Genomic DNA, 14,517 nt, shown 5'->3' with positions numbered 1-14,517 from the left:
ATATATATCACTAACTCACAGAGTATGGATAGTGACTGGTGTATTAAATATGTAGGCATTCACGGAAAAGATTATACCATTAAAAATTGTATCTATTAGATATGCATTAAAACAATTATTATTATAGTTTCATAGTTATGAGGTTGAAGGTAGAGCTAAGTCCATCAAGTTCAACCTATAGCCTAACATGTTGATACAGAGGAAGACAAAAGCCCTATGGTGCTGGCACTAATAGCTCAATATTAGGGTAAAAATTACTTCCCAACGCCATATGGCAATCAGACAAGTAACCTGGATCAACGCCCCATCACAGAATCTAGTGCACATGACCTGTGATATTATATCTATCAAGAAAGGTATCCAGGCCCTTTTTGCATTTTAGTAGTGATTCAACCATTTTAGTAGTGATTCAACCTTTACAACATCATGTGGCAGAGAGTTCCATAGTCTCACTGCTCTTACAGTAAAGAATCTGTATTTGTGATTATGATTAAACCTTCTTTCCTCTAGAAGTAGAGGATGCCCTCTTGTCCCTATCGCAGGCTTAAGTGTAAAAAGATCATTAGAATGATCTCTGTACTGTCCCTTCATATTTGTAAATTGTAATAAGATCACCCCTAAGCCTCCTGTTTTTCCAAACTGAGTAACCCCAAGTTTATTAACCTATGTTGGTATTGCAGTCCACCCATTACCTTAATAACCTTGGTTTCTGATCTCTACACCCGCTCTAGTTCAGCTATATCCTTTTTTATACACCAATGAGCAAAATTGTACACAGTATTCTAAATGTGGCTGCACTAGTGACTTATGTAAAGGCAAAACTATGTTCTGATCACAAGTATTTATGCATCTTTTAATGCATTCCATTATTGTATTTGCCTTGGCAGCAGCTGCCTGACACTGATCACTGAAGTAGAGTTTACCATACACCAATACAAGTCTTTTTCAGTGACAGTTTTACCCATTGTTTTACAATTTAGTACATAATCATATTTTATTTTATTTCCTCTGCCCATATGCATAACTTTAAATTTATCTACATTAAATTTAAATGACCATTTCTCAGCCCAAGCTTCCAGCTTACATATCCTTCTGTAATATTAAATTATCCTCCTCTGTATTGATTACCCTACAGAGTTTAGTATCATCTGCAAATATTGTAATTCTACTCTTTATGCCCCCAACAAGGTCATTAATAAATATGTTAAAAGGAAGAGAAACCAATACTCACCCCTATGGTACCCCATTGTTAACTGTGACCCAGTCCGAGTGTGCTCCATTAATAAATACCTTTTGTCCCCCTTTTGAGTATTGGCACCATATTTGCTATGCACCAGTCCTGTGGTACAGACCCTGTTATTATGGAATCTGTGAATATTAAAAATAATAGTCTGTCTATCACTGTACTTAATTTCTGCAGTATTTGGGTATATATGCCATCCGGGCAGATGGATTTGTCTACTGTAATGTTTTTTAAGCGGCGCCGTACTTCCTACTGGGTTAAGCAGGTGACATTTAGTGGAGAATTTCTAGTATCCCTGATCATGTCTTCTGTCATGAGCTTTTCTTGTATAAATACTGAAGAGAAAAGGGACTTTAGTATATAATCCCCCAGATTATATTTGCAACACTATCATTTTTCAGTTTTTTACTGTTTATATAGTTAATATATCCAAACGTCAAAATTACATGTCTTGCCACTTCCAAAACAATATAACCAACACCCATAAAAAAACGGTAACCATTGTACCCTGTTTTTATAAGGAAGGCATACACAAAAAAAATTTGAATTAAAATACATAATTTTATTAACAGAATTAAAATAAAATATAAAGATGCAGGTGCTTTCACATAAGCAGATACCAACATATAACAGACACAATGCCAAGTAGAGATAAGAGTGTTTCAGATCTCACCAAGTACAATATTAGGTCTCTAGTAAAATTTCAATTAAAGTTTCTAATCAAAGTACTGAGCGCTTTTTTTAAAGGGGAACAAAGATGGACATGTGTCGATTCCTTCATTCATTAATATCGCAACAACCCATTATGAATAAATATATAAAGTGCAAGTGCCAAGTGGAAGATTACAAAAAAATGTCAAGTCCAGTGCTTTGTATATAAAGGAATGAATGGTAATTATAATCCCCGTCTCCTGCTGTAATCCACGTGACCGCTCACGCAGAGGAGCCGGGGAGAATGACTCGCTTCAGTAAGCGGGCCCCGGAGCTGCGCTCAGCGAGCGTTGTCCTGTCACTCACTGAGCTCAGCTCCAGGGCTCGCTCGCTGGAGTGAGTCATTCTCCCCGGCTCCTCTGCGTGAGCGGTCAGATGGATTACAGCGGGGAACATCTTCAGACAGGTAAGTATAAGGATTTTTTTATTTTATTCTTATTTTTACACCAAGACACAGCGGGAGCAGAATACTACTTTCATCATTGTCCCTTGCTCGTGCTGATCGCAGTGCTGGCTAGGGTCAATGATGAGAGCAGCGTTCAGCACCTCGCTTGGGAACAGCGCTAAGTGTGCACTAATTCCCAGGCGCCGGTACTTGTCACACTGATGACACACGGATGTCATCTGGTTGTCATCAGTGCAGGACATTTGTGGCCCGTGCAGCGCGAAAAAAATGGACATGTCAACGTGTTTTGCCCACGGACAGATGATCTGTGGAAACACACTGACATGTACACAGACTTATTCATTTGAATGGGTCTGTGTGTGTATGTGTCTCCAGTACATGTGGGAACAGTCACCTCACGTACCGGACACACTGACATGTGAAAGAGGCCTAACTCTGCTGCCTCATTATAGTCAATGGATCCCTCGGGGGTTCATCTGAATTATGTAGGAGCTGTGTATATGGAATCTGCATACTATTCTAGGAAAATCTGCTCTCCAGGAGGCAGATAGTGCTCCGTCCCTCCCGAGTCTCACCATGTGGCTAAGCAGTACTGTACAACCACATATGAGGTATTTCTACTTTCAGCAAAAATTGTGTGACAAATTTTGGTGCAATTTTTACCCATTTCCCAGTGTGAAAATTTAAAATCTGGGGCTAATACAAAACTTTGGTGGTAAAAATGTAATTATTCTTTCTTCACCGCTCAATGGTGTAAAATTCTGAGGCACATGTGGTGTTACCATGCTCACTGCACCCCTAGATGAATTCATTGAGAGGTGTAATTTGTAAAATGGGGGCACCGTCAAATCAGCCCAGCCAAATATGAACTCCAATATGGCGCTTCTTCCCTTCTGAGCTTTGCACTGTGCCTCAAAAGTAGTTTTCGACCACATTTTGGGTATCAGCGTACAACAAATTTTTGAGTCCAATTTCTCCTGTTACCCTTGTGAAAATAAAAAAATTGGGGCTGAAAGATCATTTTTGTGGAAAAAAAAGTGATTTTTTTTCATTTTCACAGCTCTGCGTTATAAACTTTTGTGAAACACTTGGGAGTTCAAAGTGCTCACCACACATCTAGATAAGTTCTTTAAGGGGTCTAGCTTCCAAAATGGTGTCACTTGTGGGGGTTTCCACTGTTTAGGCACAGCAGGGGCTCCCCAAACGCGATATGGCGTCCGCTAATTATTCAAGCAAATTTTACATTCAAAAAATCAAATGGCGCTCCTTCCATTCCGAGCCCTGCTGTGCACCCAAACAGTGGTTTTCCCCCATACATGGGGTATCGGCGTGCTTAGGAGAAATTGTACAACAAATTTTGGGGTCCATTTTTTCCTGTTACCCTTGCAAAAATAAAAAAAAAAATTGGGTCTAAAGTAACATTTTTGTGAAAAAAAGTTAAATGTTCATTGTTTTCTTCCACATTCCAAAAAATCCTGTGAAGCACCTGAATAGTTGATAAGCTTCTTGAATGTGGTTTTGAGCACCTGCAGGGGTGCAGTTTTTAGAATGGTGTCACTTTTTGGTATTTTCTGTCATAAAAGCGCCTCAAAGTCACTTCAAATGTGATGTGGTCCATAAAAAAATGGTTTTGTAAATTTTGTTGGAAAAATTAGAAATTGCTGGTCAACTTTTAACCCTTATAACTTCCTAACAGAAACAAATTTTGGTTCCAAAATTGTGCTGATGTAAAGTAGACCTGTGGGAAATGTTATTTATTAACTATATTGTGTGACATATCTCTCTGATTTAAGGGCATGAAAATTCAAAGTTTGAAAATTGCAAAATTTTTGCCAAATTTTCGATTTTTTTTTTTTCACAAATAAATGCCAGTCATATCAAATAAATGTTACCACTATCGTAGATTACAGCATGTCATGAAAAGACTATCTCAGAATCAGTGGGATCCGTTAAAGCAGAGGTCCCCAACCGCCGGTCCGCGGACCAGGACCGGGCCGTTGGGGTTTTTCAGCTGGTCCGCCGCTGACAGTTGTAGAGGATCAGCAGGGAGAAAGCCAGCATGTGATCAGTAGCCTATAAGAAAAGAGGAGGAGGGACTGGCAGTGAATAGATAATTAGCCATGCGGCCCTACTCGCAGAATGTGCTCAGGCAGGAGCAGGGACAAGCAGGTCATGTGTGTCCAGCGCTCCTTCCCCTCCTGCTAGCTGCGAGTTGGAGGGGGAGGGGCTCTGGATGCTAATGGGCAGCTAGATATGACGTCAGGTGTCCCACCCTTATGACTCCTGTAGCTGTGTTCTGGTGTCGTGCGGCCCAGCAGCAGATTTTCTGGTTAAAGTGAAAAAAGCAAATAACAGTGAAAATTCATAGCAGCAGTGGCTGTGTCCAGTAGCAGCAGTAGTGGTCATCATCATCAGATGGGACCTAGATGGGACCGTCTTGTTGCAGGAAAACAAGCCCAGTGCTCCCACTGATCCAGGGAAACAAGCCTGGTGCTCCCACTCATTCTGAACCTATGGTAAGTTGAATCACATTCTCATTATAAATGTCATAATTATATGATAAGTATGCACTAAGCTCCACCCCTCCATAACCCCACCCACATATGACCAAAGCCCCGCCCCCACCCCTACCGGGCCATTGAAAACTGGTCTTGCTTAAAGCCGGTCCCTGGTGCAAAAAAGTTTGCCGACCACTGCGTTAAAGCATTCCAGAGTTATTACCTCATAAAGTGACAGTGGTCAGAATTGTAAAAAATTGACCTGGTCATTAAGGTGCAAACAGCCTTCCGATGTAAAGGGGTTAATATGCAGGTTAAATAATTTAACATTTTGATAGATCGGACTTTTATTGACATGTCGATACCCAATATGTTTTTTTTTTTATTCCTTTATTTTTTAATTGAAAAAAGGTTAATGACTTACACTTTAATTTTTTTTTTAAATGTTTTTTAAAATATTTTTTTCTTCTAATGTCCGCCTTTTTTTGTTCTCCATAGGGTACATGACCCTGATCTTTTGATCACTTGTACTCTATGCTGCAGTGCTCCAGTGAAACTGACGGGTCTATAAAGCCCAGCTTTAGACTGGGCTTCATAGGAGAGCCAAGATGTCAGCAACAGGATCCTTCATTATGCCCGTCTACTGTGGCAACTCAACGACACACTACAAACACTTCAGGGGAAAACTGGGGGTCAGTGCACTTGTGCGTTGGTGCACACATGACCTAGCAACTAGACCATTTAAATGCCTCTGTCTGTGATTGAAACTGGCATCTAAATGGTTAAACATCAGCAATCGTTGCTTGTTGTTGTCAGATCTGTTCTATCACAAAGAAGGGGGTACAAGTACAAAGGAAGAAAACATAAAATGGTGAAGTATAAGAATTGAAAGATGGGCTCTGACTGGTTGTCATGGGCAACAAAGCCAGTTTAATAATTAAGCTAGGCTTAAGCCACAATTTTTTACATAACTTGTAACAAAAAACGTGGGGTGAATATTAATAGATCATAAATATTCTGATACCAAAAAATTTCCTTAAGAAAATATTTAACTCATTCTGCCTTTTATCGTCTTCCTAATGGAGGGAAGCATAGGGGCTTTTCTAATGCCAACCCATAAGCGCCCTATATATGTTGTGAGTCCCCGTTGGTCTGATAGGAAGCCCCTTCCTCTGACAACCATTTTAGTGATCACATCTGAGAAGTTATAGTGGCTGGATTGGAGCAAGAACCCAGCTGTTCATTACCTGCTGAGTGTGGGCTTATTGGCAGTGTGCATGCGATCAGAGCCCCACAATAGTATGGTTCGCCTGACTCCTCTCTGTGTCGTACTATGAGACATGGGTCATCAAGGGATTGTATATAGACTTTCTCTTGTAAATTCACCTGTTAGTGTTAAAGGCTTGTCCTGCTTTCAGTTTATCGGACAGGAAGTAGCTATCTTTTACCACTGTCAGCCATGTTTATTTTTCTATCTAATGCTTATATATGTCACAGAGACATGGGATATGCGGATGCAGATCAGTAAGAGTTACACATTTTTGAGCAGGTAAAAACGTAATCTGTCCTTCCTCTGCTGTCGGGAGAACATTGGACAGACAGTAGAGACAAGACATTTTTGATATATCTGTGCAGAAATATACTTGGGCATAAATAGAAATTAATCTAGCTGTTGGGCTGGGACATATCTAGAGGAAAAAAAGAATTGTCAAATGTAGGTGTTTTATTATATATCATGAGACATAGAACTCAGACAGATTTATTTAAATGTATTTATTTTTTTACATCTCTGGAAATAGACTTTACCGTTATGCTGTTTGTTCTCTGTGTCTTTGAGCTGATGAAAGAATTTCTAAATGTTTTATATTTGTACATTAATGCAGTATAACAGGAGGTTTAATCAGCACTCATGAGCTTATTCTTTGAGGCATTTTCATAAACAGCACATTTGTCCCGTTTGCTAGGTCCTCATTTCTTCTGTTTATCATTCCAATCGAGTTTGCTGTAAAATGCTGATAATACACACATTCCATGAGGCGGTAAATCTCAATCTTTCAGTGGCTTGCAGAATGAATCCAATTACCTTTTTAAAGTTAAGCTGTTGGTTTAAAATGCAATCAAATCCAAACCATGAATGATAATTTGAGAGCAAGGACTTTGTTAGATGAGGGTTGTTGAAAAATAGTCCAATACATTTTAACTATATCCAGATATTACTTTGTGATCATCCTACATTTAATTTTTCAATCCAGAAGAGGCTGACTCTTAGCAAACAAGCAAAGCTACGTTCACACTACCGCTTGGGAGTTAAATTTTATCAGAAAAACAGAACTAATGAAAGAAAACATATCTGTCCCATGACGTAAATTAGTGGCTCCAAATGATCTCCATTGACTATAATGGGGTCCATATAGTTCCCATTAAGGTACCCTTCACTTTAACAGCATACTGTGGGTTTTTTTCTTCCAGTGAAAATGGCAGAACTAATAGAGGTCAGCTCAAGTGTGAACCTAACTTAAATTGTAAATAATCAAAATTCACATACTTAAACCTTATTAAGACTTCAGAAATTTTGTGCAGTGGAAAAATGTTATGATTTTTTAGGTGTTTTTGATCCAATTTTCATCACTGTTTAGTCAGTTTTTCATTTTTTACTTTCAGTGATTTTCTAGTATGAAAAAATAATTCAATTGCAATGGTTCTCCTATTCATTACAATGTTTAAAACGGACAGCACATGGATGACAACACATGCCCTCCGTGATTTTTCATGGACCCGTAGACTTGTATGGGTAATTTTTATCCATGATTCAGATCAAAAATGGGAATGCCTTTTCTATTTTTTGTGCACCACTCAGTCCACAAAAAAAAACACGGACATGTGAACAGAAACATAGAGAATAATTGACACGTGTACTGTGAAAAACATGACTAGAACACATTCGCAATTCACAACTGTCTGAATAAGGCCTTAAAGTGAAACTTTTAGCAAAAAAAAACATTTGTTGATAAAAATGTATAAAGTGTATTTAATATACCAGGTTCTTTACTTCCGTTATAAGCCATTTTTTCATGTTTTTTTGAATACCTTGGCACCTAGGATGGACTTTTTTTAGCAGATTGTAATTAAAAAAAATTAACCTTTTAAACTGCTGCCTATATAGAAATTTGCAACCAATATCGAATTCTTTAGGTTATTTTGATGTTTTTTTAAAGGGAACATATAGATATAGGGGTAATCTGCAGGTTAATAACATTACAAAGGTTCCTGGTTGACAAACAGAAAGTGTGGCTTTCAGTCATATAGGTGCGCCAGCGCTGCTACAATCACTTACAGTACTGTAAGCGGCTGCTGTAAACATGCCCCAGCTCTTTGACTGACAGCTAGCTCTGACTTATGCACTGCAGAATAGTGTTTCAGAGTCAAACATAGATGGCTAAAATCATGCAGCCAGTGTCTTCTGAAAAATGCCGTCTGTGATTCGGGCAGCATGTGTCAGCTGTCAGGTTCCCGTTAATAAAATTGTCATTAACACTTTTCTTTTGTTTAAAACTCGTTGCCTAGAAGCTAGAAGATGGCCAAGATTTAGAGCTTCAATGATTGTGGCCAGCTTCAAAGCAGCGCTTACAGTCAATAGAAAATAGCTTGTAAGCACTTTGCATGTTCAGTCTCGGTCAGTGTCCTAGGCAGTGTGCTGGAAAGAAAAGTGTTATTATTTTGGGAATGGATAAAAATTTGAATAAACAGTAAATTACAAAAGTGCTTGTTTTTACAAGTACGATCCAATAATATGAAGACGGGAATAATTCTTTAAATGTCAAAATTGTAATATTTTAAGAGCATGAGTTTTTTTTTTTACTTGTTACAATGCCTTGATAATGTGATTATTTCTTTTCTTTCCAGCTGCTTGCCTTGTACTTGGTTGTATGATATTTCCTGACGGTTGGGATGCAGATGAAGTCAGGCGTATGTGTGGTGAAAAGACCGATAAGTATTCCCTTGGTGCATGTTCAGTGCGTTGGGCATACATTTTGGCTATCATTGGAATTTTGGACGCTCTCATCTTATCTTTTCTGGCCTTTGTGCTAGGTAACAGATTGGACACCTTAATGGCTGAGCAGCTTAAACTTGAAACAAAAGGTAAGTGTCATTTCATTATTCAAATAGGAACATCCAACATGTACCAAGAGACAATGCAACACAGTGCAGTCTGTTATTTTCCACACCAGAATAGATTTTCTTTCTACTGTGAATGAAGTTCTATGTTAACCTTACAGTTATTTCACTAAGTACAACTCAGCTGATCTAAATTGCATAACTGATGTATTTTTGGAATCAATAATTCAATAATGCAACAGATTATATTGTAAAAGTGCAAGAAAGATTTTTTGTGACTGCTCTAGGTACTAGATGGGTTTATTTGCTTTGGACAAAATCTAAGCTGTCAAAGAGGACATGTCACCAGGTGAAAAGTGGACAGCTTTAGCTGTTAGTTATTTCCACGGCTTCCCTTCATGTACCATTTTTTTACTTGTTTTTATGTTTGTTTTTAAATCCGCCATAGACTTCCAGAGATACGGCCCTTTTTATTTAGCTAAATTGGGATCTTGCTGGTGAGATTCTTTGAGGTTGTGTTTTTAGGCTGCTCTTTATTATTATCCTGTGAGTAAGGCTATGTGCGCACGATCAGGAAAATTTCTGCAGCGTTTCTGCACCTCTTGGCAGCAAAAACGCAGTGGAAAATCAGCAGCATTTTTGATGCGTTTTTTGATGCATTTTTGCCTGCGGATTTGCCATTCGTTTTTTTCAATGCATTGTATAGGAAAAACGCGCATAGAATTGACATGCTGCTTATTTTTCTGCACATGAAATTCAGTCAGGAAAAATCCTGATCATGTGCTCAGAACTACAAAATGTCATAAGAAACCATGGGATAAGGTTTGCAATGCGTTTTTGGCCCATTTCTGTGTGAAAAAAACGCACCAAAAACGCACTGTGTGCACATAGCCTTACGCCTCCTTGGTAAAGTCCGTATTAATTAGCACTAAGTAAAAAGGCCTATACTCTATGGTGGATTTAAAAAAAAAATACATAACACTCCGCAGAGTAACATTTAATCCATAGTAATAAAATCCAACAATAAAAAAAAACAATGACGAAAAACATGTTTAGGGTCGGTTTCCAACCCTAACTCCTGGTTTCCTAGTCATAGCTAATTATTACTGAAAAGGGCAATATCTGCATTGGCACTACCCATTCAATTTTAGGGCTGCTCCCTAAAGTGACTTTTTGCTCTAGGAAATAAAAAGGGGAAAAGACAAAATTTCTTATAAAACTTTCAATGGAAGTTGCTTAAAATATATATATTTTTCATTAATTGTTTTTTACATTATATCAAGTTCATATGTGTTGTTACATTGTGATGAATTAAATTTCAAAGAAAGAAAATTGTTTAACTATTGAATTGCCAAATCCTGCTCATGGGTATGTGCACATTAAAGTGTAACCGTCGTTTTAATTATTATTTCAGAAATCAATAATACATGTGAAAATAAGAATAAGAATCTCCTTCTTTCTCCTGAACTGATTATTTCTTCTCAAAATTCTCAATTTCTGGGTAAAATCTGTCTTCAGTGAACACAAATTTTCCATTACTGAGATAGGAGATGGCAGTTACTATTGATAAGATTTTATGTAGACAGGAGGAGGTGAAGGACCTCTGCATATAGGTCCTCCTCACCTCCCCTCTCCATATAATGTTGTGAATAACTGCCATCTATCTATCTCAGCAATGTAAAAATCTGTATTCAATGAAGACAGATTTTACCCAGAAATTGAGAATTTTGAGAATAAATGATCAGTTCAGGAGAAATAAGCAGATGTCTCTGATTAGATATACAGTAGTACAAAGTTGCTTATTTTCATATGTACTATTGATTTATGAAATAAAAATTAAAATGACAGTTACACTTTAAGTATTAGGAGCAGCAATTTATGTAGCAAAAAACCATCTCTTGGCAGGAAAATGCTATGTAAAATACGCACTTATTTGACACTTTTTTGGTGCATGCATTTTTTATTTGTTTTTTTCCTCTTCATTTGAATGAGTGAAAATCGCTGCAAAAACCCTTGACATGGGAATTGACATGCTGTAGGTTTGAAACTGCTCCAAATCTGCAAGGAAAAATTAAGCAGCGTGTTCATGTGATTTCAGAAATCTCATTCATTTTGCTGGTACTGTAAAGTTCTGTTTGGTGCAGCAGTTTTGGTGCAGAAATTTCTCCCGCAAATACTTCACATGTGCACAGACCCTATTTCTAGGTCACAAAAAAGGGAGAAAAAGCAAAATACATCTTCCTTTATCAAGGGTAATTTGATCCTTTATCCATATGTCCCATAACTTGTGAAATTTCCATAACTTGTGAAAACTCTAACCTATTTTTACATACTCAGCCAACAAACAAAATCTTAGCTCTAAAGTACAGGGGGATACTGGATTTTTCCAATGCTCTTGCTATAGCCAGCCATTTTACTTAATATCTCTTTTTAAATGAGAAAAAGTTTCCACTACACTCATCTTAAAGGCTCGTGCAGATGACCGTATCTTCAATCAGAATGTGATCCGACAAAACATCAGATTGCACTTGGACCAATGTTATTCTATGGGGCTGCGCACATGTCCGAATTTTTCCTCGGACCGAGTCTGTCTGAGGAAGAAATTGCAGCATGCACGATTTGCATCTGTAAATAGGAACACACTTGGCCATGCAAGTCAATGGGCCAGTCAAAAAAATCGGACCACACTCCGATGACATCCGAATGTGGTCTGATTTTCACGGACTGACAGAATGGAGAAAATGGAGACATTTTTTTCCATCTCCACATCCGAGAAATTCAGATCACACTATAATCAAATCTGATCAGAGTTTGATCAATGTGATTGTCATAATTGGCCTGATTTTCTTGGATGAGAAAAAATGCAGTCGTGTTACCGTAGCCTAATACTGAATGTAAGGCTTTTATGAGAATGTTGTAACAACAATTTCATGCTTAAATAAGAAGCTTTTACATAATTTGCAAAATAAAACTGAGGCATTATATGGTGAAGGATCAGTCAAAATATGTGATATTAATTCCGAAGCATTCCTCCAAATGTCCTCAGTGATAGCTCCTACATCTTCATTTCATCTGTTAATATATTTACATTTAATTTTTTTTTCGACTATCACCATTATTCATTTCTCTTCAAAAATATTTTGATTTACTAGGAAAAATCCGGTTGCAATTAATAAGCAAAACAAGTTAGCAATTTCTAGTCTATTTACTATTCTAGCACATGTATGTGTTTTATATAGCTATTTATTTACATAAATGTGCATTTTCTGCAGAAACAAATTAGATTCTTGCTCTAAGTAATGATTCTTCCATAGGTATAAAACCAATAGACCTCAGGGAAATAGTATACATCCAGGTGGAATTGTTTTTTTATACAGTGAAAATGTATCGGTTAAATGGTTATTTGACTTGTGAACTCTTACATGTTGCCAATCTTTGGGACTGCTTCTAAGTTGCAAATGCATATGCATCCAGGGTGCATAACTACACTGTGTTCCAAATTATTATGCAAATTGGATTTAAGTGTCATAAACATGTACATTTTTGTTTTTCAAATAAACTCATGGATGGTATTGTGTCTCAGGGTCTTTGAATCACTGAAATTAATCTCAAACACCTGTGATTATTAGTTTGCCAAGTGGGCCCAATTAAAGGAAAACTAAAGAAGAACATTTTACATTATTAAGCAGGCCACAGGTTTCAAGCAGTATGGTAAAGAAAAAGGATCTCTCTGCTGCCAAAAAAGCGTCAAATAGTGCAATGCTTTGGACAAGGTATGAAAACATTAAATATTTCTCAAAAACTTAGCATGACTGTGAAGAGATTTGTGGCTGATACAGAGCACAGACGGGTTTGTGCAGATAAAGGCATAATAATGAAGGTTATATTCATGATAATGATAATGATAATGAAGGTTTCTGCCAGACAAATTAATCAGATTAAGAGAGCAGCTGCTAATATACCATTACAAAGCAGCAAACAGGTATTTGAAGCTGCTGGTGCCTCTGGGGTTCCATGATCCTTAAGGTGTAGGATCCTCCAGAGGTTTGTAGTTGTTCATAAACCTACTATTCGGCTACTCCTAAACAGTGTTCACAAGCAGATACTGTTGCAGTTGGCTCAGACATACATGAAGACTAATTTTAAAACTGTCTTGTTTAATGAGGGCTGTGCAACCCTGGATGGTTCAGATGGATGGAGAAGTGGATGGAGCAGTGGATGGCCACTATGGCCCAACAAGGTTGTAACGTCAGCAAGGAAGTGGTGGGAGTCATGTTTCTGGCCAGAATCATGGGGGGGAGAGTTGGTAGTCGTCTTTAGGGTCCCCAAAGATATGAAAATGACCCCGGCAAAGTATATAGAGTTTCTGACTGACCACTTTCTTCCATGGTATAAAAAGAATTGCGCCATCCATAGCAAAATCATCTTCATGCATGACAATGCACCATTTCATGCTGCAAGGAATACCTCTGAGTCATTGACTGCTATTGGTATAAAATGAGAGAAACTCATGGTGTGACTACCATCCTCCCCTGACCATAACCCTATTGAGAACCTTTGGAGTATCCTCAAACAAAAGATCTATGAGTGTGGGAGGCAGTTCACATTAACACACCAACTCTGGGAGGCTATTCTGACATCCTTCAAAGAAATTCAAGCAGAAACTATCTAAAACCTCACAAGTTCAATGGATGGAAGAATTGTGAGGGTGATATCAAAGAAGGGGTCTCATATTAACATGTAACTTGGCCTGTTAAGATGTTTTTGATTGAAAAAGCTTTTGATTTCAGCAATTGTGACCTCCTAATGCTGCAAATTCAACAAATTACGATTTTCAGTTCTTTGCGACTTATAAAATGTTTGGAAACTCTGTTGTGCATAATAATTTGGAACAGTGTATTCGGTGTATTTAAAAAAAAAAAAAAATACTGTTATCATTGGGAGGTTTGTGTAATAAAATTTCTATATACCCTAACGGTTGATGATTTGAACATTATATGACTTGCTTCAACGGTTTAGGAAAATCAGAGAAAAATAGCATTTGCATAAAAATTTGGAACACGGTGTAAAGTCAATTTTTTTATTACATGCAGAGTTGTTACACTTATATACAGTGGGGAAAAGGTATTTAGTCAGCCACCAATTGTGTAAGTTCCCTCACTTAAAAAGATGAGAGAGGCCTGTAATTGACATCATAGGTAGACCTCAACTATGAGAGACAAAATGAGAAAACAAATCCTGAAAATCACATTGTCTGATTTGGAAAGAAATTTTTTTTCAAATTTTGGTGGAAAATAAGTATTTGGTCAATTACAAACAAGCAAGATTTCTGTCTCTCATAGACCTGTAACTTCTTCTTTAAGAGGCTTCTCTGTCCTCCACTCATTACCTGTAGTACTGGCACCTGTTTGAACTTGTTATCATATAAAAGACACCTGTCCGCAACCTCAAGCAGTCACACTCCAAACTCCACTATGGTGAAGAGCAAAGAGCTGTCGAAGGACACCAGAAACAAAATTGTAGCCCTGCACCAGGCTGGGAAG

At 37.7% G+C, this 14,517-nt stretch overlaps 1 protein-coding gene across 2 annotated transcripts in view; it reads left to right on the top strand.

Moving 5' to 3' along the window:
* Positions 1–14,517, top strand: part of LHFPL3 (LHFPL tetraspan subfamily member 3) — a 93,840-nt gene that overhangs the window by 18,419 nt on the left and 60,904 nt on the right. For both annotated transcript variants that reach the window (XM_073652256.1, XM_073652255.1), the window contains exon 2: positions 8,762–8,998. In XM_073652256.1, the coding sequence (XP_073508357.1) occupies positions 8,762–8,998 (237 nt within the window). The remainder of the gene's footprint in view (positions 1–8,761; positions 8,999–14,517) is intronic.

Source organism: Phyllobates terribilis, unplaced genomic scaffold, assembly GCF_046119375.1.
Source record: "Phyllobates terribilis strain yellow unplaced genomic scaffold, ASM4611937v1 Scaffold_11__3_contigs__length_659146591, whole genome shotgun sequence".
Lineage (NCBI taxonomy): Eukaryota > Metazoa > Chordata > Amphibia > Anura > Dendrobatidae > Phyllobates > Phyllobates terribilis.
The sequence above is the reverse complement of the archived record's forward strand: the minus strand, read 5'-3'. Positions and strand labels throughout refer to the sequence as shown.